The following is a 22,022-nucleotide window of genomic DNA, read 5'->3' on the forward strand; positions in this document are numbered from 1 at the left end:
TTCTTTTGTCTTATTATGTGTGGAGTCACAGGAGCTTATTTCTGTTATTGTTCAGAGGCTTATGAATCAAGTCGTATATGTGTTATTTGGTTTGGTTTCATGTATTACTTGGTTTCTACACAGATGAAAGTAACAGATGGAAAATATTTCATAACATTTACTTAAAGTGTATAAAGAACAACACTGAATGAATGTTCAGGACAAAAAGTGCTAATCATTTCAGGAAAGTATTGCTTTGTGAAAGGCACATGGTTTTGTGTTTCAACCTAACGTTTGAACGTTTGTATTTAAAATAATATTGCACAGAATATTCAACCAAAGACATATATATTTTTTAAATAACATTGCTTGTAATGACTAACTTCACTATTTTCTGTTAGTATCCTTCATCGCTTAAACAGTTTTCTATGGTATAGTTTGGACGCATGCTATATATTATTCTTATTCCAAATTTTTGTGCAGAGGATACCTCGAGAAGTTATAGAACTGCATCAAAATACTGAAAACTGCAGGCCAGTTTCACTGCTGTCTCTAGTCTCAAAAATAGCTAAGCAATCATGACAGAGACAAGTTATGTGAGTAGGCCAAAATGCAATCTCTTTAATGAAGCACAGTTTGGTTTTCAAAGTGGAAGAAATACAATATCGGCCATTGCCGAGTTAAAAAAAGTGGTACAAGCATCTTCTTAGACTTGTCCATAGCTTTTGACACTGCTGACCACAAAATACTATTGACACACTAGGTACAAGAGTAACACTGAATGAGTGGTTTCAATTTCACTTGGAAAACACGGTGCAGACTGTGGAGATTGTTCTCACATCTGCTGGCAATAATTTTTTAGTAAAACAATTGTCAGACAAGAAATATATCAATACAGTTCTTCCTCAGGGTAATGTATTGGGTCCAGATCTATTCTTAATATATATCAGGTGACTTCACAGACAGTGGAAGACATGTAGCAAAAGTTCTCTTTGGCAATGACAACAACATCATAGTCACTGATAAAATATTAAAAGTCCTACTACAGAAAGCAAAGGACGTTTACAGTTGGGTGGCATGTAATACATTAACTTTGAACATAAAGAAAATGAATGTATGCACTTCAGCATAAAGAGAGGAAACAATTCTGTCACTTTGAGCATAGGTGATAAATCTATAATAGATTGTGTTGCAAACACAAGAGTTTTTAGGGATGAACATTCATTGTCGGCTAACACGGACTGAAAATAAAATGGTATTGGCAATGTCATCAATATACTACACACCTTAGTGCATAAGTGTCAATTTGTATCAACCAATGTCTTGTGGTGATATGGTGCACCTATGTATACTCAGTTCTAACTTATGTGATTCTTCTCGGGGGATCGAAGGCACAAACCATGGACACAGTTTTTAAACTTCAGAAAAGGGGAAAAGAATAATAACTGTAAATAGTGATTGGGCTCAATGTAACGAGCTATTTAAAAATTGGGCATTCTTACTGTACCAAGCAAGTGCAGACACCAATCTGTGGTGCACATCAGGGGAAGTATTACTAAGTACTGGACTAACAGTTCTAAACATATTCGTGGAACAAGAGCCAGTTACATTTACACAGGAAAACAAACAAAAAACTCAAAACAGTATTTTAAATCAGGGGATAAAATTGTATAATAAATTTTCAAAGGAAGAGAAAAAGATTACTAAAACACATTTGTTTAAAAAGGCAGCTAAAATGTTCTCCACAAGTTATGCATATTACAAAATTAAAGAGAACATAGAGGACTCAGACTAGTTGAGAGAGTAATGAAAGGGGATAACTACAGCACTTTGTCACATTTAAATACAAGATTATGGTTTACTGCTTCCACAAAGATCATCAATGTAATGTCTGTTGGCTTAGTTTTGCAGGTGGACAGTACCACATAGTTTAACATGGAGTCCAGAATTGAGGTAATGGGCATAGCATTTTCTCAGTCCACGAGTCATCAGCTGGTGTCTAAGTGTGAATAGCAGTGTAGATTGGAACTATGTTTTAGACTGCAAGAAACCAGACACAGTTCAGGAATCATCAGTAGGTCTCCTCAGTGTGTGGCCAGTGCAGAAGGAAACCATGGTTAATACTGCAAGTTACCTGAAACAGTTTGTGTGTAATTGAAAGAACATCATACAATAAAAGAGTTGCCGAATGAGGCAGTGCAGCTCATAGTACACTGACCTCATATTTAGGACTGAGCCGCTCTTTCCAGCCATCCTGATTTGAGTTTCCCTAGAGTGCTAAAGCAACAGCTGGGTTAGTTTCTTAATTGAGGCCACAGCTGCCCATACAACCTATCCCTGTAAGCTACCTGTCTTATCCTCTTAAAGCATGTTATGTATGCTGTGTGTTATATTTTGGTCTGCTGGTTGCCATTTCATTACCTTAACAAATCCTATATCATGGCAAGATGATCCTTGGATGAATACAGATAAATAAAATAAAATATGGTACTCTATAAATTTCAAATATTTGTTGTGAAAATCAGTAATCACATTCAGATAAACAGTTGCTGGACTACAGTGTTTTAAGAAAGTATGTAATATATGCTTTCCAGTTTAAGCTCTTCATAAAATAGAACAGAATAGAATAGAATAGAATCTTTATTGTCACATGAGATGTTATTTACAATCATTTGATTGAAACATTGGTGACTCATCAATGAATAATTCTATTCCTACGTAAGTGTACCCTGAAACAAGATACACTAAAGAAAGCATATGGATACTCCCAGAAACACATTACAACATAAAAAGAAAAACATGTTAGATTTCTTCCTGTTTCTTAAAATTTACCACAGTGGTTCAAAATCTTTGTTTTTAATTATTTTTCATGTTTGTTTCTCTAGTTTATAAATATGGTCATACTTTATAAGGGCACAAACTTCCACCGAGCGAGGTGGCGCAGTGGTTAGCACACTGGACTCGCATTCGGGAGGACGACGGTTCAATCCCGTCTCCGGCCATCCTGATTTAGGTTTTCCGTGATTTCCCTAAATCGTTTCAGGCAAATGCCGGGATGGTCCTTTGAAAGGGCACAGCCGATTTCCTTCCCAATCCTTCCCTAACCCGAGCTTGCGCTCCGTCTCTAATGACCTCGTTGTCGACGGGACGTTAAACACTAAGCACCACCACAAACTTCTGTAAAAGTAGTATATATGTGTACAGCTAAATATATATTAAAAACAAAGATTCCATGACTTACCAAATGGGAAAGCGCTGGTAGATAGACACAATAAAAAACACACACAAACACACATTAAAAACAAAGATTCCATGACTTACCCAATGGGAATGCGCTGGTAGATAGACACAATAAAAAACACACACACACACACACACACACACACACACAAAATTTCAAGCTTTCGCAACCAACGGTTGCTTCGTCAGGAAAGAGGGAAGGAGAGGGAAAGACGAAAGGATGTGGGTTTTAAGGGAGAGGGTAAGGAGTCATTCCAATCCCGGGAGCGGAAAGACTTACGTTTGGGGGAAGAAAGGACAGGTATACACTCGCGCACACACACACACATATATCCATCTGCTTGATGTCTGCTTGTGTCTGTATATGTGTGGATGGATATGTGTGTGTGCGCGCGCAAGTGTGATATAGAGTTTATAAGTAAAGACACATAAAAAAGTACATGAACCTCCATTAAGAGAGAACATAAGTATACACAGAGCATAATGTAGAAAAAACAGAAAAACAAGTCTAATATCTCCTACTTGTGTTCCTCATTTATAACATCATCCACACTGTAGCAACATTAACTTTTAAAATATTTTTCAATGTTTCCACCTGTGGGTTCCAGCCTGCAGGTCTTTAATTTTGAATGCATTTTATTGCTAAGCTTCAAAGGCATGTAATATGGAGTATTTTCAAATAGTGCTAGTCTGTGGCAAGGTAACATGCAATCTTGTTTGTACCATGTTTCATAAGCATGTGTAAACAAATTTCCCTCAGAAAGATGTTTTTTAGCTCACAGAGCAGTGTTTCATATACAAACATAGAAAGAAATGTCAGTAAGTCAAAGCCTGCAAATAAAGGTTTGCGTGATTGTCTATTGTTTGTTCCACTCACAGAGATGATAATTTTTTCTGTATCTTGAACACTTTCTTTTTCAACTCCCAAAAAATTATGCCATATCTTACAACTAATATAAAATATGCACAATACATAATTTTCCTAACAGTTGAGTCAGTTACTTTATTTAGAACCCTCACTGCATAAACAAAACTATTTAACTGCTTCGGTAAGCAATCCACATGATCAGTCCACGACAATTTTTTGTTTATGATCACTCCAAGAAATTTAACAGATTCTGCACTGATAAGTTATGAAAGCAAAGAACTGAACTATGTTATACATAGCTATTTATGATTACAACTTTTTATTTTTTCAGCACCCAGTCTTGACAATCTGCCATACAGCTTTTGATTTATTTGTGGCATCTGATATGTATTTACTGTATGCCATTTGTTTTGCCTGTTTAATTACTCTCCCATATATTCTTTTGTATTTGTTTACACAGCTGAAAAACTCTGCATCATGGTTGTTCTTTGCTTCCATGTGCAGCTTCCTCTTTCTAGCTAGAGATCCTGATTCCTTCAGTTATCCATGAGCTCCCCCCCCCCCCCCCCCCCCCTTGTTATGAAGGGGAAACATTTATTGAAAACACTCACAATTTCTGATACAAAAGCATTGTAGTTTGTGTTTACTGAGTACATCCAAACAAAATTTTTTGAATATGCTGTTTTGTCAATATGCACGAATTTTGAGGCTAATGAATCAAACTCCTTCGTAAAAATTGTACACTAATGTTTGAAAAGAGTAAATTGAAAATATGAAATAGTTATTCCAGATTTTTTACACAGTTAACTCCCAATTCATGATAATTTTTGGATATCCACTGCAAACATGATTCAATTCAATAACAAACAAAACTTAGTGTACATGATATTGTTAACTATTTCAACAAAGGGCCTAAAAATAAACATGAAATTATCCCAGAACCAACCTGCCCTTAAGCCTCCAATGGAGAGAGGATACTGCACGGTCAATGCCAATTGCAAACATAGCTGTGTCTTGCCACAGCTGCTTTCTCCTGCAACTTCTGTGATGCCACATACTTTTATACCACCACGCAAGAAATCGTCCAGTATTTTGCAACCCACAGATAAATAGTAGTGGTTGTTATTCAGCGCTGATTCCACTGAAACATAAAATTTTACTAATTATTTAAAGAAATGGACTTCTCCTAACTCAAGTATTGCAGCTTGTAATGTAATCAATGGAGAAACATTTCAATTATGAAACTGTGAGATAATAATGAAAGTGGTATATTTAGCATATTCTGAAAACAATTTAAGACTCAACCATTACTAACCGAACTTTTTCTTAATTTTGGCTCTGTATAGTTTTGCACTGGTAAAGTTGGAAGGCTTTGGGCCAATTATGTTTTACTCCTACTGCTGCCAACCAGAAAGACTGAATGATAGCTGAGGGGCCCTATAGTAGTCATGAGAGAATGCTGTGTCATACTGTCAGTTTCTCTGGTTTGAAAACGAGTGATGGAACATGGCCTGCTACATATGCTACCTGCAACTTCTTGCAAAAGAAAGATTAATACTGAAAAATCAGAACATAATAAGAAATGCTGCAGACCATTGTGATCACAAAAAGGATAAAAAGGGACTACTTCGCCAACAACTCACACCAAGTTGCTACTTATACATAAAAAGTTCAATGCACAACAAGGAGGAAACAGCTTTCCAGCATTTGTTTTGGTAATTCAGTTGCTAGGAATACATTTGAACAGTTCAATGCAGTTCAGAAGACTGTGCACAGTATGCAGAATCTTAGGCCAGTTCTACAAGATAAAGTAGAAGATTTATTTCTTTTTGTAAATTATTGTTCTATTTGTTATCTATACAGAAAAAGGTCAGAACAAGCTTCAGATATCCTGCCATAATGGTTCCATTTCATTCTGCAGATGAAACAGAACAGGGAAACTGACACTGAAATCATTTATTTGGAGAGACCTGGACAGGCAACACATCTGGAAACCTGTGGCAATTACTGGTTACAAGATGGAGATGATGTACCATGTCTGGAAGCATTTATAAATGTCTCATAATTGGAAAGTGTCAGGTCAAAAAAGGAATTTGTCAGGGTACATCAGCTCTATTCAGGGGGATTATTATGGGTAAATAAATGCAAGAGATAGACATAGCATTTTAATCACCTCAAAAAACAGAAAATAAAATGTAATTAAGTGTTTATTTGTTTGTTTGCAGGAACATGTCTGAAGTCCGCATCACAGTACTGTAGCACACAATTACACGAGTCAAACCAAATGCACAGCCCACTGATAAAGTGGAGATGGGTTGTGCTATTTTGTTTTGACTCATCTAGTTGCATGCTATGGTACTACAGTACAGAGATATCACTGTCTACCAGGACTGCAGATGTGTTCATGCAAACAAACAAAAAATTACATAATTTTATTTTTTTGAAATGATGGCCAAAAACTTCATGAGTAATGCTCGTGCTGCCTATTTTAAAAATTGAGTAACACCCTAGTAACCAGACACAAAGCTCCATACCAAATCAGACAAATTTGTAAATCACTGCTACAATATATGACACTAACCTGAAGGTAGTTAAACAGCTGGGAAGGAGAGGTATCCACTGCAAAGACTACATGAGGAAAGAAGATCTGTAGTTGATAATTTGAGTAAATAACCCAATCGATAAGTTGTATGTAGCAGATGCAATGGCTAGGTGGAACACTACTTGCTGTCATCAAATTGTAATCTGAATAATTAGAACCATCATATGCCAAAACTCAAAGTTGTATAAGAAAGCACATCATCATAGTGGATAGGATTGAAAATTTGCAGAAACTTGCTCTGATTTCATTTTAAACTGTTACTGCAGAAGATGGGGTGGTACACAATAGAAATATCAGGTAGCTCAAGGATGAACAACGGATGTGCGACAGTACCATAAACACTGGCATCAATGGTATTACTACTAACATGTCATTATATGACACTAGTGATAATGAGTCTTAGTAAGTAGTCATGGTTGCCAATGATTATACAAGTTACAGACAGGGGTTATGTCTCAGTCTTTTTAAATGCTGGATGTAATAATATGATACTTTATTAAATGTTACCAAATGATACAAAATAAGTAATTTGGTTATAATAGAGGGAAACATTCCACGTAGGGAAAATATATCTAAAAACAAAGATGATGTGACTTACCAAATGAAAGTGCTGGCAGGTCGACAGACACACAAACAAACACAAACATACACACAAAATTCAAGCTTTCTCAACAAACTGTTGCCTCATCAGGAAAGAGGGAAGGAGAGGGAAAGACGAAAGGATGTGGGTTTTAAGGGAGAGGGTAAGGAGTCATTCCAATCCCGGGAGCGGAAAGACTTACCTTAGGGGGAAAAAAGGACGGGTATACACTCGCGCACGCACACACACACACACACACACACACACACACACACACACACACACACACACACACACATCCAGCCACACATATACAGACACAAGCAGACATATTTAAAGACAAAGAGTTTGGGCAGAGATGTCAGTCGAGGCAGAAGTGCAGAGGCAAAGATGTTGTTGAATGACAGGTGACGTATGAGTGACGGCAACTTGAAATTAGCAGAGATTGAGGCCTGGTGGATAACGGGAAGAGAGGATATATTGAAGAGCAAGTTCCCATCTCCGGAGTTTGGATAGGTTGGTGTTAGTGGGAAGTATCCAGATAACCCGGATGGTGTAACACCGTGCCAAGATGTGCTGGCCGTGCACCAAGGCATGTTTAGCCACAGGGTGATCCTCATTACCAACAAACGCTGTCTGCCTGTGTCCATTCATGCGAATGGACAGTTTGTTGCTGGTCATTCCCACATAGAATGCGTCACAGTGTAGGCAGGTCAGTTGGTATATATATCAAAAACAAAGATGATGTGACTTACCAAATGAAAGCGCTGGCACGTCGATAGACACACAAACAAACACAAACATACACACAAAATACTAGCTTTCGCAACCAACGGTTGCTTCGTCAGGAAAGAGGGAAGGAGAGGGAAAGACGAAAGAATTTGGGATTTAAGGGAGAGGGTAAGGAGTCATTCCAATCCCGGGAGCGGAAAGACTTACCTTAGGGGGAAAAAGGGACGGGTATACACTCGCACACACACACACATATACAGACACAAGCAGACCCTCCTTACTCTCTCCCTTAAAATTCAAATCCTTTCGTCTGTCCCTCTCCTTCCCTCTTTCCTGATGAAGCAACTGTTGGTTGCGAAAGCTAGTATTTTGTGTGTATGTTTGTGTGTCTATCGACGTGCCAGCGCTTTCATTTGGTAAGTCACATCATCTTTGTTTTTAGATATATTTTTCCCATGTGGAATGTTTCCCTCTATTAATATATATATATATATTTTAATTACAAAAAACAAATACTAAAAAAAAAAGGTTGCATGGTGCGAGATTCGATCCGGCGACCTTCGGATTACAAACCCTAGCGCTTACCGCTGCACCACGACACTGTAGAAAGTTATTAATCGTAGAGAGTATTTCACCGGAATGGTTTCTTTTAACTGTCGATTTTCTCGACAACGGCTGAGAAGTGCATCTTGGTGCTTTGCCACATTACACCTCTGGCCATGAGCTTTTATTATGCGCAGTATGAATCGAATCTGAATTTCACAATTGGCGGCCTCCCCTTGTTAGTGTGCAGCAGATATTTGAGAGAAGCATGTTATAATCCACTTATGTACAGTGTATCTTTTACATACCTTTGTGGTCTAACCACCTTTTGCAGTGCAGACCACTGCGAGACATGCAGGAAGTGTGCCAGTGAGGTTGTAGCAGATACTGACAGGTATGTGAAGCCATCCAGTCTCCAGTGCCATGGCCAGCTGCACTAGGTTTCTCAGTTGAGGATCCTGGGTGCAAGCAGCCCAGTCGAACTGATCCTGCAGATTCTCAATTGGATTTAAATTTGGGGAGTTTGGTGGCCAGGAGAGTATAGCAAACTCCATCCTCGTGCTCTCCAAACCACGCACATACAGTACAAGCTGGGTGAGATATCGCATTATTCTGCTGGTAGGGGCCATTTTGAGGAGAAAAGACAAACAGCACCTAGGCGCGGATACGATCCCCAAGATACATGCGTACTTGCAGTGATCCAGTGTCTCTTCCAGAGTGACGAGATCATCCAGGGAAGGCCCTATGGCCAGGACCCTTCTGACGATTGTGTTTGCTTTTAGACATTTCACACCCTACATGCCAACGGCCATGCGTCCAAACGAGCATACAGTGTGAATCATATGAAAAGGCCTCAGCAGAAATGCACTTGTGGCACTGGCTGCAAATTCTGGCCTTTGTTGTCGATTAACAGCAGTCCGCACGGGTGCATGCGCCAGGCACCTGCTGCTTGGGCTCATAAGCAGCAACATTTGTTGAACGGTCACCGAGGAGATACTGTTGGTAGCCTCTGGGTTCATCTGGGCAGACAATTGCTCAACTGTTGCCCATACACATCTCTACAGGCATTGTCCACCACTGTCATGGCCTGTGGGGCACCACAGTTGCCTAGGAGCCAGTTTTGGGTAGCGTCATTTTGCCACACACTGTATATTTTAACCATGGCAGCAAATGGACAGTTTACAAACTTAGCCATTTTGGAAATACTACCACCCTTGGCCTGACAGCCAACGATCGCACCCTTTTGGACGTCATATAAATTACCCTCTTTCTGCATTAAGGCAATGACAACAACCTTTTCCATGTCCCCCGACACACTTTATATACCCTCCACTGCTGCCATCTGTGGTGGTAGTCACATTAATGTGACTAAAATGTGTATAATGATTTAGATACATAATATTACATCACGGTCAGGCAGAGATTCTAAAATCAGAGGTGGACTGCAATGTGTACGTACTCACCAGCAGATATAAACTCAGATCACAATTTAGTAATGATGAAGATCAGGCTGAAGTTTAAGAGACTAGTTAGGAAGAATCAATGCACAAAGAGGTGAGATATGAAGTACTAAGGAATGAAGAGGTACGGTTGAAGTTCTTTGAAGCTATAGATACTGTGATAATGAATAGCTCAGCAGGTAGTTCAGTTGAAGAACAATCACGTAAGTTAGAAAGATAAACACAGGTACAAGGAAGATAACTGCAAAGAAATCATAGGTAACAGAAGAAATACTTCAGTTGACTGACGAAAGAAGGAAGTACAAAAATGTGCAGAGAAAATAAGGAATATAAAGAAACAAGTCACTTAGGAATGAAATAAATAGGAAGTGCAGGGAAGCTAAGGCAAAATGGCTGCATGAGAAATGTGAAGAAATTGAAAAAGAAATGATTGTGGAAGGAATTCCACTGTTAAATGCAGAGGAGATAGTGGATAGGTGGAAAGAGTACATTGAAAGCCTCTATGAGGAGGAGGACTTGTCTGACAACATGATGGAAGAAGAAACAGGTGTGGGTGTGTGCACTCAACAGCGAGGTTATCAGCACCCTTATGCACCTTAAAAGAAACAAATGTGGATAAAATTATGAAAATGTTATCACAGAATGTAAAATGTGTATAGAATGTAGTTGATTCGTCTCATAATGTGCAGTTACAAATCAAAAATTTTTGTACTGGAGAAATGTCAAATTACTTTTAAAAAATAAGGTTATAATAATTAACATATTTAAGCAGGGATTTTTGAATTTTTACACATGAAAAATTTAACAAGAACAGATATAACACTTATGGTCATTTTGCAGCTTCCAATACAATTTATACAATATATTAACACTTTATTATACGATACATAATCTTTATTGTTTCTTTTCTTTTCAAATTGCCAAACTATCCTGCACGAGTTCAATTGAATAATGACTTTTTCTACTAGTGTATTAAATAACAATCTTTTTAGTAGGCCAAACTCCATATTTAATAGATTTGTGTTATTTAATTAATTGTAAATTGCAAAGACTTGCTGTTATGGAGACGAAAATGCTTAGAAAGACATTGGCATTAACATTGCGTGACCACGTCACAAATAATGAAGTTCGCGGGCTGTATAGTGTTACACAAATAGTAGACAAAATGAGAGAAAGCCGCCTACATTGGTATGGGTATATCCTTAGAGCAGACGAGACAACAGTGGCAAAGATTAGTTTCAACCTACATGTAAATGGGAAACGGCCAGCAGGACGACCGAGGCAGCAATGGCTTAACACCCTGCATGAAGACCTCAAGATCTCACGCATAAGATCATAAGAAGTGGCGGCGACAAGCCAAAACAGTGGACCCCACCAGCAAGAGAGACAAACGCTAAGGAAGAAGAAGAAGAAGTTTTTAATCCCATGTACAATGGTGTTTGCGTGTAAAGTTTTAAATTATGAGAGGGGAATTTCAAACTGTGCCTGTGACGAGTACTGTAATTGTGGTTGAAATGAAAATTGTCAAGTGAGTTTTGATTTTTATATACGAAAATAAAAATTTCGTAGATGTATGGAGAAGGAATGGTTAGCATTTTTAATTTTTTAAATAATGGGCAACATGATGTTCTTTTTTGGACTAAAGACATGTTTCTTATGATTCTCTTTCGAAGTGTAAGTTATCTCGGCTGTTCGTAGAGTTTCCCCCAGAAAATCATTCTGTATGGGATTATAGTTTCAAAGTAGCTGTGGTAGAGTACCTTCCTGGTGTCAATAAGGGTGGAATTACATAAGACATTCATCGCATAAGCTAGACCTAGAAATTTTACATATCTTGCTTCAGTCATTTCCTGATCACCGTGGATTATTTTTATGGGAGGCACTGAATTGCACTAATTGTGTTTTTGTGACATTTAATTTTAATCCCTTTTGCTGAAAACATAATTCTAGGTTTCCCATTATATTTTCCACAGTATCATGAATTTGTTCTAAATTGTCATTTTTCAATTAAAACCAAGGTGTCATCTGCGAATAAAACGCAGTGAACATCAATGCTTAAAGGTAAATTATTTACGTACAGCAGAAAAAGATAAGGCCCTAAAATGAGCCCTGCGGGACTTCTGCACAAATCTTTTTCCAGTCCGAGAATGATTTTTTTTTTTTTTTTTTTTCCATTTGAATTTAGAATAACTCTGCTTTCTTTCAGATAAATAAGATTTGAACCACTGTAATGCCCTGTCCACAATCCCATATCTCTCTAACTTGTGTAGAAGTAGTAAGTGATTGACCGAATCAAAAGCTTTGGTCAAATCACAAAACATACCTGTGACCTTTCTACCCTTGTCTAAATTACAGCTCATCTTTTCAGTAATTCCCTGATAGCATTTATTCTATTTTTCCCCTTTTGAAATCCATATTAATTTTTAACTATAATATCACTTTCTATAAGAAAGTTTTCAAGATGTTTTGCAACAATCTTTTCTATCACCTTGGCAAACACTGGCAGCAGGGAAATAGGGCAGCAATTTCCCATACCATCTGGTAAGCCTTTCTTGAACAATGGTCTTATTTCATCATATTTTAACACATCTGGGAAATATACTTTCTCAAATGACAGACTAATAATTTTAGCGAATGGATGAGAAATGATGTTATTAAACAGCCTTGACTACACCGATAGGAATTTCATCCCACTCAGCACATTTCTTGTTTTTTAACAACAATGTAGCATCTTCTACATCTTTTGGGATCACTCTTTTGAATGTTTAAAGGCTTGCAGTTTGTTTTATATTTACAAAGTTGACATCTGTCTTGTCCTGGTGGGATGTGGTATCTCTTCCTGATTTTGCCACATTTATGAAAAAATCACTGAAACAGTTTGACATTTGGAAAGGATCTATAATTATATCATTTTTAATTTTGACAATTTCTTGGCACTTGTTCTTTACTACCAATTCAGATTTGATGGCACTCCAAACTGTCTTTGATTTATTTTTATGTTTACTAATATACACATTGTTAGCCAATTTCTTTGCTGCCTGTACAACTTTTTTGAATGTATTCTTATATCGCTTTACACACCGCGCAAAGTCAGCATTTTTGTTATGTTTTAGCTCATTGTGAAGCTGTGGTATCCTGGCAATAGAAACTTTTATTCCTGGTGTAATCCAATTTATTTTGTGGCCACTCTTTTTCACCAGGCTTGAGGGAGGAAAAGTTTCGTTGAAAACATCTATGAAACAGCTCCATGAGCAGTGCTGAATGATCTGATATGCCTAAATAAAACAGAGTATACTTCCATCCTCAGACTGATAATTTGTCATAATATTGTCAATACATGTTTCAGATGGCTATTTCTTCTAGTACATTCAGTGAAATTTAAATTAAAAGCATATTTCTGAATTAAGTCACAAAATTTACTGTGTCATTATTATTTTTATTTAATATATTTATATTAAAGTCTGCTGCAATTACATTTTTTTCTTTCTTTCTGATGTCTTTCTAATAAACATTGAAATTAGGATAAAAAGAATGTTGTTACAGCATTTCCAGGAATTCTGTACAGAGATACAATTACAGTATTTAAATCAATTAGATCCACTTCACTTCACAACTTTCAAAATTACCTTCCTCATTCAAACAATTGAACTCGGTTCTCTCTTTAAAATTTGAGTCATTTAGAAGGATGCAGCAGCCTACATGAGATCTGTTACCTCTACAAAAACTACTGGCAATTGTAAAATGTTCAATTTTGTTTAGAACCCCTAAACTGTCTTTTCAGCCAATGTGAGGGGGACACCTATTAAATGACACTCATGCACTCACTCCCACCTCACTTGCATTGGCCACACAGTCACTCCATCTCACATGCCTTAAGACAACAGAGAAAGGGTGAAAGGTGCTATACCTGAGATTAAAACAGGAATAAAATGACAGATGACCTAAATGAAAGGCACAGGGAGATGTGACAGGCTGACCCAGTACACCACAAGCACCTCATTTTGGAGCGTCCTCTCGCCATAGCCTGAAGCCATACGTCAAGCGCTGTGAACTGCACGAAGATAAGTAAGGATGATCTTGTCCCATCGATGTAGCTGCAGTACCTACTCTGGACAGGGTAATTCCCAGAGCAGTTTACACACTTTGGAGGATATGAACAACCAACACCTTCATGGGTGGCCTTAACACATTTGCCTCAAGTGGCTTTTCTCTTGCAACCTGAGGTGATTTGCTCAAAGCACTGGCATGTAAAACAGTGAATTGGGTTGGGAAAGTAAGGCCGCTCACTGAGGTGAAGGAAACTGGCCTTAACTTGCTCTGGAAATTTTGTGCTGCTGAAAGTCAGTATATATGTGTGTCTGTTTCACTAGATCACATTCCATGTTTTTCATTATGTTTTGCTTCCTGGGACGACTCAGCTTCCTGTTCTTCTTGGGGAATGTCAACCAGGTCCCTGCATGTTGCTGTAGTTGAAGGTGTTGTGCAGTTCACTTTCTATTGCATATTCCCCAAGGCACTGAGCTTCCTGGATGTTCTTCACTTGTTGGAAATTAGAGATTTCTACCAACATTGTCCTGTTTCACAAGTGCTTGTCAGATTTTAAAGTTCCAGCGGTGTCCTCTAATCCTTTTTGTATGTAAAAAGGTGAAACTTTCTCAGTGCTATCCTCTTTCTGTTTAGGCATAAGAGCACATTCTGGCCACCGGCATGTGTTTTGTTACTATAGACGAAAGGCTCTGTGTAATCCCCAAATCTGGAAGACTGGCTATATGAGATTTCTCATTCGATTGGATGTTGAAACCTATCAGTGACTCACCCTTTCCACTGGAAAGAGGAGGAGAAAATTTCAAGGGTTCCACCTGTGTCCCGCGAGCAGCTAGGGAAATAATATCCCACCTTAGACAGAGCCCCACAGGCCTGGGTAAGCCTTAAACAACTGAGGTTCGCCAGTTTCCCCAGAGATTGCCACTAACAACTGCTCCACCTCAACAGCCATGCATCTCATTGGTGCGCAGCACACCTTGAGGCTGAGGGATTTTTTAATAGAGACTTTCACCATCCTCAAGATGAGGGCGGTCAAGCCAAGATCTCAAGTCCCTGAGACAAAAAACATTCCACTACTGTGCCATACAGTGGTCACTCATGCCAAGATCCCCTGAGGGGAAGAAACAAGAGTTAACAGAAGAGATAGGGGATCTAATATTAGAATCAGAATATAAGAGAGATTTGTATGAATGACTTCAGCTCAAATAAGGCAGAAGGGATAGATAACATTCCATCAGAATTTCTAAAATCATTGGGGAAAGTGTGTAGAATGTATGAGACTGGCGATATACCACCAAACTTTCAGAAAAACACCAGCCACACAGTTCTGAAGATAGCAAGTGTGAGAAATACCGCACAATCAGCTTAACAGCTCACGCATCCAAGTTTCTGACAAGAGTAATATGCTGGAAAATGAAAAGAAAATTGAGGAAAATTGAGAATCGGTTATAAGTCTGGTTTTAAGAATGGTAAAGGCACTAGTGAGGCAGTTGTGATATTGTGGTTGATAATGGAAGCAGTACTGAAGGAAAATCAAGATGTGTTCATAGGACTTAGACTGGAAAAAGCTTTCAACAATGTCAAATGGTGCAAGATGTCCACAATTCTGAGAAAAATGGGGGTACACCATAGAGAAAGATGGGTAATATGCAATATATACAAAAACAGAGGAAACATGAAGAGTGGAAGACAAAGAAAGAAATGCTCAGATTAAAAAGAATGTTAGACAGGAATGTAGTCCTTTGCTTCTATTATTCAATCCACACATTGAAGAAGCATTGACAAAAATAAAAGAAAGTTTCAAGAGAGGGAATAAAATTCAGGGTGACAGGATATCAATAGTAAGATTCGCTTATGACATTGCTATCCTGAATGAAAGTGAAGAAGAATTACTAGATGTGCTGAATGGAATGAACAATCTAAAAAGTACAGAATATGGACTGAGAGTAAATTGAAGAAAGACGAAAGCAATGATAAGTAGCAGAAATGAGAACAGTAAGAAACTTAACATAAGAATGTGGAATCATAAAGTAGATGAAATTAAGGAATTCTGCTACCTAGGCAGCAGAATAACCCGTGATGAACAGAGCAAGAAAGACATAAAAAGTAGACTACCACTGGCAAAAAGGGCATTCCTGGCTAAGAGAAGTCTGCTAGTATCGAATATAAGCCTTAATTTGAGGAAGAAGTTTCTGAGAATGTATGTTTGGAGCAGCACAGCATTGTATGATAGTGAGACATGGACTGTGGGAACACTGGAACAGAAATAGAAATGAATCTAAGTAACTGAGCTGTGGTGCCACAGAAGAATGTTGACAATTAGGTAGAATGATAAGGTAAGGATCTTTTTTTTGGTAGGGTTTAAGGGCGCTCAACTACTGAGGTCATTAGTGCCCAGTCACAATTGTTAGAGCACATAGAATCTAGTAAAACTCAAGGGGAGGGGGGACACACCAGAAAGTCCTTACAAAGATGCAGATAAAATCAGTAAAAGAGTTAGATGTCTTTGGACAAGCCAGTCAAAGTTATAAAACGAAGAACACGAGCAGCTGCTCGAGCGTCATCAGCTAAAATATCCGGTAAAGTAGATGGCAGGGACAGGTCAACACGAGATTGACTAAAGCGGGGACACGACAATAAAACATGGCGCACTGTTAATGCTTGACCACAAGGGCACTGCGGGGCTGGGTCACCGGAGAGCAGGTAGCGGTGGCTAAACCGGCAATGCCCAATCCGCAACCTGGTCAGAAGGACCTCTTCTCGCCGAGATGGTCAGAAGGAGGTTGTCCAAGCAGTTGGGAATGGTTTTACTGCCCGGAGCTTGTTTCCTTGAAGGGATGACCAAGTATCCCACCACAATGACACAAGCCTCTTACAAACAACCCCACTAACGTCAGATGACGGGACACAATGGGAGGCTGGCCGAGGGAGGAGGACTGCAGCCTTGGCTGCAGCATCAGCAGCCTCATTCCCAGGCACTCCTACATGTCCGGAAACCCACAGAAAGTTGACAGGAGAGCCATCATCAGCGAAAGAATGGAGGGACTGCTGGATCCGTTGCACCAAGGGATGGACCGGATAGGGAGCTCCAAGGCTCTGAAGAGCACTGAGTGAATCAGAGCAGAGTACATACGATGAATGGCGGTGGCGGCGGGCATACTGAACAGCCCGATGGAGAGCAAAAAGCTCGGCCGTAAAGCTGGAACATTGTCGAGGAGCCGGTATTTAAAGGTGACGGCCCCGACGACAAAGGCACAGCTGACACCATCGTCAGTTTTGGAGCCATCGGTGTAAATAAAGGTGTGACTGGCAATTCGAGCACGAAGTTCGACAAACTGTGAGCAATACACTGCAGCTGGAGTACCCTCCTTCGGGAGCGAGCTGAGGTCGAGATAAATATGAACCGGAGCCTGGAGCCAAGGTGGTGTCGGGCTCTAACCCTCTCTGAAGGTGGTAGGGAGGGCAAAATCCAATTGTCGAAGCAGGCGACGGAAGCGGACTCCAGGGGGCAGCAGGGCAGACACATACAACCCGTACTGACGATCGAGAGAATCGGCGAAGGAGGACTGATAAGAGGGGTGGTCGGGCATTGACAACAGCCGGCAGGCATACCGACACAGCAGTAAGTCGCGCCGGTAGGTCAATGGTAATTCGGCAGCTTCAGCATAAAGACTCTCGACGGGACTAGTGTAGAAGGCTCCGGTCGCAAGACGTAACCCCCGATGGTGGATGGAGTTGAGACGGCGTAAGAGGGATGGCCGAGCAGACGAGTAGACGAAGCTCCTATAATCCAGCTTCGATCGGACTATGGACCGATACAAGCGAAGCAGGACAGTGCGATCCGCTCCCCAAGATGAACCACTAAGAACTCCGGGAACATTAAGGGAACGTGTACAACGGGCCGCCAAATAAGAGACGTGCGGAGACCAACAAAGTTTCCTGTCCAATGTGAGCCCTAGAAACTTAGTTGTTTCCACAAATGGGAGAACAATGGGACTGAGATGTAAAGATGGCGGAAGGAACGCTTTATATCGCCAAAAGTTGATACAAACCGTCTTCTCTTCAGAGAACTGGAAGCCATTTGCCACGCTCCATGAGTATAGGCTGTCTAGACAACGCTGAAGGCAGCGCTCCAGGAGGCATGTTCTCTGGGCACTGCAGTAGATCGCGAAGTCATCGACAAAGAGAGAGCCTGAGACATTAGGTGGAATGCAATCCATAATTGGATTGATCATGATGGCAAAAAGGGCTACGGTCAAGACGGAGCCCTGAGGCACTCCGTTCTCCTGGAGGAAGACGTCGGACAATACGGAACCCACACGTACCCTAAACTTTCGATCTGTTAAAAAGGAATCAATAAAAAGGGGCAGGCAACCGCGTAGACCCCACCTGTGCATAGTGCGGAGGATACCTCCTCTCCAACAGGTATCATAAGCCTTCTCCAAATCGAAGAATACAGCGACCGTTTGGCGCTTTCGCAAAAAGTTGTTCATGATGAATGTCGACAAGGTCACAAGGTGGTCAACAGCGGAGCGGCAGCGACGAAAGCCGCATTGGACATTGGTAAGTAGCCGTCGAGATTCAAGAATCCAGACTAACCGAGCATTAACCATGCGCTCCATCACCTTGCAGACACAGCTTGTAAGAGAAATGGGGCGGTAACTAGAAGGAAGGTGTCTATCCTTCCCGGGTTTGGGTATAGGAACAACGACAGTGTCACGCCAACGCATGGGGACCTGACCTTCGGTCCAGATGCGATTGTAGGTATGAAGAAGGAAGCTTTTGCCTGCCGGAGAAAGGTGGGCCAGCATCTGAACGTCAATGGCATCTGGTCCCGGAGCAGAGGACCGGGACAGTGCAAGTGCACATTCGAGTTCCCGCATAGTAAAGGGGGCATTATAATTTTCCAGATTCAGCGAGTGGAAGGAAGGTCGCCGAGCCTCTTCTGCCTCTTTCCTGGGAAGGAAGGCAGGGTGGTAATGGGCGGAGCTTGAAACCTCCGCGAAAAAGCAGCCGAAGGCATTGGAGACATCCACAGGATCAACAAGGACCTCATTACCTGAGGTCAGGCCAGGTACCGAGGAGTGGGCCTTAATGCCCGACAGCCGGCGCAGGCCGCCCCAAACGACAGAAGAGGGAGTAAAACTGTTAAAGGAGCTGGTGAAAGAGGCCCAACAAGCTTTCTTGCTGTCTTTGATGACTCTACGGCATTGCGCTCGGAGTCGTTTGTATCCAATACAATTCGCCAACGTAGGATGGCGGCGAAAGGTGCGTAAAGCACGTCGTCGAGCACGGATGGCATCTCTACAAGCCTCATTCCACCAGGGGACGGAAACGCGACGTGAAGAAGAGGTAGTATGAGGAATGGAACGTTCGGCAGCATTGATGATAACAGCCGTGAGGTATTCGACCTGACTGTCACAACTGAGAAAATCGTGGTCCGGAAAGGTCGCCAGGGAGGAGTAAAGTCCTCAGTCAGCTTTCGGTATGTTCCAGCTCGAAGGACGTGGGGATGGGGTGTGGTGCAGGAGAAGAATGACACAGGGGAAGTGGTCGCTCGAATAGGTGTCAGAAAGGACATACCACTCGAACCGACGGGCAAGAGTGGTAGAACAGATCGAAAGGTCCAAGTGGGAGTAGGTATGAGTAGAGTCCGAGAGGAAAGTCGGGGCGCCAGTATTGAGGCAGACAAGATTGAGATGGTTGAAGACATCCGCCAAGAGGGAGCCTCTTTGACAGGATGCAGGAGAGCCCCAAAGGGGATGATGGGCATTGAAGTCACCAAACAATAAAAACGGCAGAGGAAGCTGAACAATCAGGTGCATCATGTCAGCCCGACTAACTGCAGATGACGATGGAGTGTAGATGGTACAAACTGAAAAAGTAAAGGCAGAAAGAGTAATACGGACAGCTATTGCTTGGAGTGGGGTGGTCAATGGGATGGGATGGTAATAGACATCGTCCCGAACGAGCAACATGACCCCACCATGAGCTGGAATACCGTCCACAGGGGTGAGGTCATACCGCTCCGAGGTATAGTGGGTAAAGGCAATACGGTCAGTTGGGCGCAACTTGGTTTCCTGGAGACCAAGGACGAGCGGACGGTGCAGGCGGAGGAGCAGTTGTAATTCCTCCCGATTAGATCGAATACCTCTTATGTTCCAATGTAACAAGGCCATCGCTAGTCAGAAAAAAAGGGGGGAACGAGACCGGGGAAGAGCTGGTCACCTAGACAGCCACGGAGGGCCAGGTTTTGAGGGAACAACGCTACAACCGGCGGGAGGCGGATCCTGTTCCATCGAGTCGTCGCCAGCTGCAGCCGCTGTCCCGGGTGGCATAGGAGGGGCAGCATCATTTGCCGATGAGAGGCCAGCTGAGCACCTGGCAGCAGAGCGTCCCGGCGAAACTGAGGACGGCCAGGAGCAGCGACTCACGGATGGAGCGTCAGATGAAACGCGCCGGGGTGGAGAGGGGGATAGAGACTTCTTCTTGGAGGCCTTCTTGGAAGTCCGAGGAGGCACAGGGATGGTGGGCTGGACCCGGAGAAGGTCCTCACGCGTGGGGTCCGTTTTGGAACGCCGGACCTCGGAAGCTGGGGTCCAGAACGTTTCCCCGATGGACGCCTGAGAAGAGGATCGCTTCTCAGGCGGCGGGGGGGGGGGGAGGAGGAGGAGGAAGGGTGGCCACTGGGGCAGAGGGGGCGGGGGCCGCGGGGGAGGAGGATTTGGAAGGGAGGGATTTGGGAGGCAGAGGCGGAGGCATAGACCCCGGATGGGGGGAGGAGGTGGAGGGGGGACTGGATAGGGGTGAGGATACTGTGGAAGGAGTGGACACAACTGAGGCAAACGAAGTTGTCAACATCACGGGATGGAGGTGGTCATACTTCTTCCTGGCCTCAGAATAAGAGAGACGATCCAAAGTTTTGAGTTCTTGAATCTTCTTCTCCTTCTGATACGCGGGGCAGTCTAAAGATCTACGCAAGAGGATGCCAGGAGAATTAACGCACCGAGGTGGTGGGGTGCATGTATGTTCCTCACGAAGAGGACGTCCACAATCGCCACAAAGGGGCTCAGCCTCACATCGTGCCGACATGTGCCCAAAGCGCAAACACCGAAAGCAGCGCATAGGAGGCGGGACGTAAGGTCGCACGTCACACCGGTAGCACATCACCTTTACCTTCTCTGGGAGAACGTCCCCCTCAAAGGCGAGGATAAAGGCCCCGGTGTCGATGCGACGGTCTTTGGGGCCGCGCTGGACTCGCCAGACGAAATGCACGCCTCGGCGCTCCAGGTTGGCCCTGAGCTCCTCGTCAGATTGCAGCAGGAGGTCCCGATGAAAAATAACCCCCTGCGTCCTATTCAGTGCCAGATGTGGGACAATGGACACTGGGATGTCCCCTAGTCGGTCGCACGCCTGGAGCGCCGCCGACTGTGTAGCGGAGGTGGTCTTTATAAGAACGGACCCCGAACGCATTTTACTGAGAGCCTCGATTTCCCCAAAGATGTCCTCGATGTGCTGAACAAAGAACATGGGCTTGGAGGTGGCGAACGTCCCCCCATCGGTCCGAGAACAGACCAAATAGCGGGGGAAGTACTTCGCCCCAAGCCGGCAGGCCTGTCCTTCCTCCCAGGGAGTGGCCAAGGGGGAAAGGGCAGGAGAACCAGAACCGGAGACAGTACCTTTCTTTTTAAAAGACTCGGCCGCAGAGCGATTTTTTTTTTTTTTTGTGGTTTTAGGGCGCACAACTTCAATGGTCATTAGCGCCCTGACTACGTTAAGAATGCACCGTGAGGCACAATTTTAAAACAACAACTAAAAGGGAAAACACGATAAAAGACAGACTGACAGGCATAGGATTAAAAAACAGCATCATCAAATGTCCTTAGAGAGGTTTGTCAAATTGATAAAACGAAGAACACGAGCAGCTGCTCGTGGGTCATCCGCTAAAATGGCATCTACAGTACATGGCAGGTT

General features: G+C 42.1%; 1 protein-coding gene across 2 annotated transcripts in view; it reads right to left on the bottom strand.

Annotated features, from left to right (window-relative positions):
• The window catches only part of LOC126455665 (DNA repair protein XRCC3-like), a 118,383-nt gene that overhangs the window by 58,773 nt on the left and 37,588 nt on the right, over positions 1–22,022 (bottom strand). For both annotated transcript variants that reach the window (XM_050091433.1, XM_050091432.1), the window contains exon 3: positions 5,034–5,228. In XM_050091433.1, the coding sequence (XP_049947390.1) occupies positions 5,034–5,228 (195 nt within the window). The remainder of the gene's footprint in view (positions 1–5,033; positions 5,229–22,022) is intronic.

The sequence above is a fragment of the Schistocerca serialis genome, chromosome 2 (genome assembly GCF_023864345.2).
Source record: "Schistocerca serialis cubense isolate TAMUIC-IGC-003099 chromosome 2, iqSchSeri2.2, whole genome shotgun sequence".
Classification (NCBI taxonomy): domain Eukaryota; kingdom Metazoa; phylum Arthropoda; class Insecta; order Orthoptera; family Acrididae; genus Schistocerca; species Schistocerca serialis.